The sequence below is a fragment of the Rhagoletis pomonella genome, unplaced genomic scaffold (assembly GCF_013731165.1).
Source record: "Rhagoletis pomonella isolate Grant_MI unplaced genomic scaffold, Rhpom_1.0 Rhpom_scaffold_19811, whole genome shotgun sequence".
NCBI lineage: Eukaryota > Metazoa > Arthropoda > Insecta > Diptera > Tephritidae > Rhagoletis > Rhagoletis pomonella.
The window spans coordinates 1-2615 of NW_023478333.1; the positions used below are offsets into that span (position 1 = coordinate 1).

Genomic DNA, 2615 nt, shown 5'->3' on the forward strand with positions numbered 1-2615 from the left:
AGTTAATCTAATAGCCTATTTCCTCCAAAGGCTTAACTGCAGTTAAGCCTTTGGAGGAAATAGGCTATTAGATTAACTTTGACTACGCATTTCGAATCTTGCGAAAATCGAGAGCAAAGTTGTGAGAATTCACCTTTGGGATAAGTTCGTGGAAACGTTTGATTTTATGATCCATGACGGGTTTTAGATTACGACTAAAAAATCTGAAGGATAAAGAATATATAATATATTATGCATTTGATTAAAATCAAAATTTACTTGAATTCGGTCCCTCGTTTGTGTATCTGTACGCGCTCCCCATCATATTTGATTTCAGTGTATAAACCGCTTGGGCATTTCTTGAATGCTTCTTCAACCGATTTACAGGCGTTAGCTAACATAGGGGAAATGGGCGTCATTACTTGCACCTGACCAATTTTACCTGTAACCTAGTTGGACAATTTATTTTTTTCTACATATTAATATTAGGCAAACGAGATTTATTTTGTTTACACATTTACTTTTGTGACTTTAAGAGGCGACGACACCAACTGTTTCTGCTTTCCTGTGGAAGCGAATTGCTTCACAACAGCACCCAAGTCCCGGGAAGATTGGTAGGCGGGATAGGCAAGTGGTCCAAATGCATCAAGTATATGCCGCGCTCCTGCATTTATACGCAAATCTTGCTTGATTAGACGTATCACCTAACAATTAAACAATTTCAAAACATTTTAAAAAAGTTGGATTATTTTTTTAAGTTTTCAGCGCACCATTCTCAGATCTAAAGCAGTTGCTTGCTTGCACAATTGTCGCAACAAATCTGTTTGTTCATCTTCTTTGGTACGCTGTTCCAATTTTATCAGAAATTCTTCAACTTCTTGTAGATAGAGCGAACTTTCTTCTTGCGGTTTTATTTTTTGTGAAGTCTCAAAATACTTCGACAATGTTTCGGAAACGTCGCCATCTGCAATGAAATACTTATTTAAAGCTAATATTGTTCAATAAATAACCTACCTTGTTCCAAATCCCGCTGCATGTCTTGAATATCAGAAGAGAATATCCTTGAGAACAACTTGACCATTTGCTTGTTTTGCAGGTTGTACACCCGGTGACTGGCACCGGGTATTAACATTTGTACCCAAAGCAACACATCGCCTTTAAAACCTTTACGATCAGCACCTTTTTGAAAGAACACTTTCAGCAATTCTGCTTTGTTGTTATAGCTGCGCTCTTCCCCAATTTCATCACAAACGCGACGAAAAGTATCTAGCCGGTTGTCTTGATTTTTAAACATTTCAATGACGAAGTGCCGAGCTGTTTGTCTCACTGTGCTAATTTTCTTTCTTGAACAAAACAAATTAAACATTAAAACCATTAAAACAAATGAAATAAACACGTATTTTCCTTTCTCACCGCAGAAAATTGCAAGCAAATATTCGACTCGCGCGTAAACAAATCAGGCCGCTTTGACACGGCTCAGCTGTTTCCAACAGTTCCAAATGTCAACATCATTCCAGTGTTGTCGGCATCGAGAGTACAGTGCCGATTTGAGTTTTATGGCGGCGTCGATGAAAGAGTGCAGGTATGTGAAGCCTTGAAATTAAAAAAATATTTATATGTATGTATATGAAATAAATGTTTTATTTTCTAGATCAAATTTCTGGATTTTCATATACCAGCAGAAACAAAAAATTCAACGGAATGCAAGCCAAATGATTCATTGCAATTGCTAACCCTAGTGCGAGGGAAATATGAGCCTACTGAAACATTTTGCGGCGCATTCCTACCAAAGCCAATCATGTCGAATGGACCCAAGATTTTATTACAATTTGTTGGGCGCTATCCGCCGACTGGTTCAAAAATCAATTATTACGGTTTCAAAGCAGAGTACAAGTTTGTTAAGAGTGCGTTACTTTTATAAATACCTACATGTATGTATCGTAGTGAATTAATATACAGGCATGTTCTGAAATTCGAAAATTTTAAATCGACTTGATTTCGATAATTTTTTCGATGGTTTTTAACCAAAAAATTTACAACTCTCGCATTAAAATTATTTATTTCATATCGCTGTTTCTTCTTTTACGGTTTTCAATTAGACTATTCACTCTTTTCATCAGATATAATTAAAAACTATTTGGCAATTCGAGTCGATTTCAAAGTCTCGAATTTCAGAACATGCCCGATAAAGTGTACGTCGTCATATTTGAAAGCAAAATTGTTATTATTTTTTCCTTTCATTTCTGTTGTTCGCTTTTTTCAAATCTGGCCTTAACCCTTCGTTTTTGGACTGAAATCAGCATGAATTTCTTGGCATTTTTCCTTTAGTTTTTTATTCAAATCCAAAAAAATACATAAGTTCTCACTCAAAGGGGTTAACGTGAAAGTCAAATCAAAGAAAATTTCCTGATAATAAATTATCAAATAAGAATACCAGAATGTCATTGCTATCTGGCACACTTTATATGCTTTCATCCTGGTATGTATCACTTATATACGGGGTATTCACACCGATCTCGTTACTTCGGTACTTGGTAGCTTAACGCACATTTTGTTTTTCTTAGGGCCAGTTTAAACTTAGATCACGTAAACTGCCTTTATATTGAACATCTGCCTGACATTTGATTGGCTATTCT

General features: G+C 35.9%; 1 protein-coding gene across 4 annotated transcripts; it reads right to left on the minus strand.

The window, feature by feature from the left end:
* Positions 1 to 37: 37 nt before the first annotated feature.
* On the minus strand, positions 38 to 1478 carry LOC118732410 (DNA ligase 3-like). Of its 4 annotated transcripts, none has more exons than XM_036461540.1 (6): positions 1393 to 1478; positions 994 to 1322; positions 750 to 943; positions 501 to 683; positions 259 to 428; positions 38 to 203 (listed from the first exon to the last, which is right to left on the minus strand). In XM_036461540.1, the coding sequence occupies exons 2-6, from the start codon at positions 1271 to 1273 to the stop codon at positions 83 to 85; spliced, it is 948 nt and encodes a 315-aa protein (XP_036317433.1). In that variant the 5' UTR covers positions 1274 to 1322; positions 1393 to 1478; the 3' UTR covers positions 38 to 82. The 4 variants fall into 4 exon arrangements, 3 of the variants coding, with proteins under 3 accessions (XP_036317433.1, XP_036317434.1, XP_036317432.1); XM_036461541.1 differs by having other exon boundaries at positions 994 to 1318; positions 1393 to 1456; XM_036461539.1 differs by having other exon boundaries at positions 994 to 1435.
* Between the last annotated feature and the right edge of the window lie 1137 nt (positions 1479 to 2615).

Excerpts from the sequence above, each read along its gene's own strand:
- LOC118732410 (XM_036461539.1), bottom strand. The coding sequence starts at position 1,354 with ATGGTTTTAATGTTTAATTTGTTTTGTTCAAGAAAGAAAATTAGCACA. Across the intron at positions 944-993 it reads GCAGCGGGATTTGGAACAAG|ATGGCGACGTTTCCGAAACA; the intron begins GTAGGTTATTTA and ends ATTTCATTGCAG. Across the intron at positions 684-749 it reads CTGCTTTAGATCTGAGAATG|GTGATACGTCTAATCAAGCA; the intron begins GTGCGCTGAAAA and ends TTTAATTGTTAG.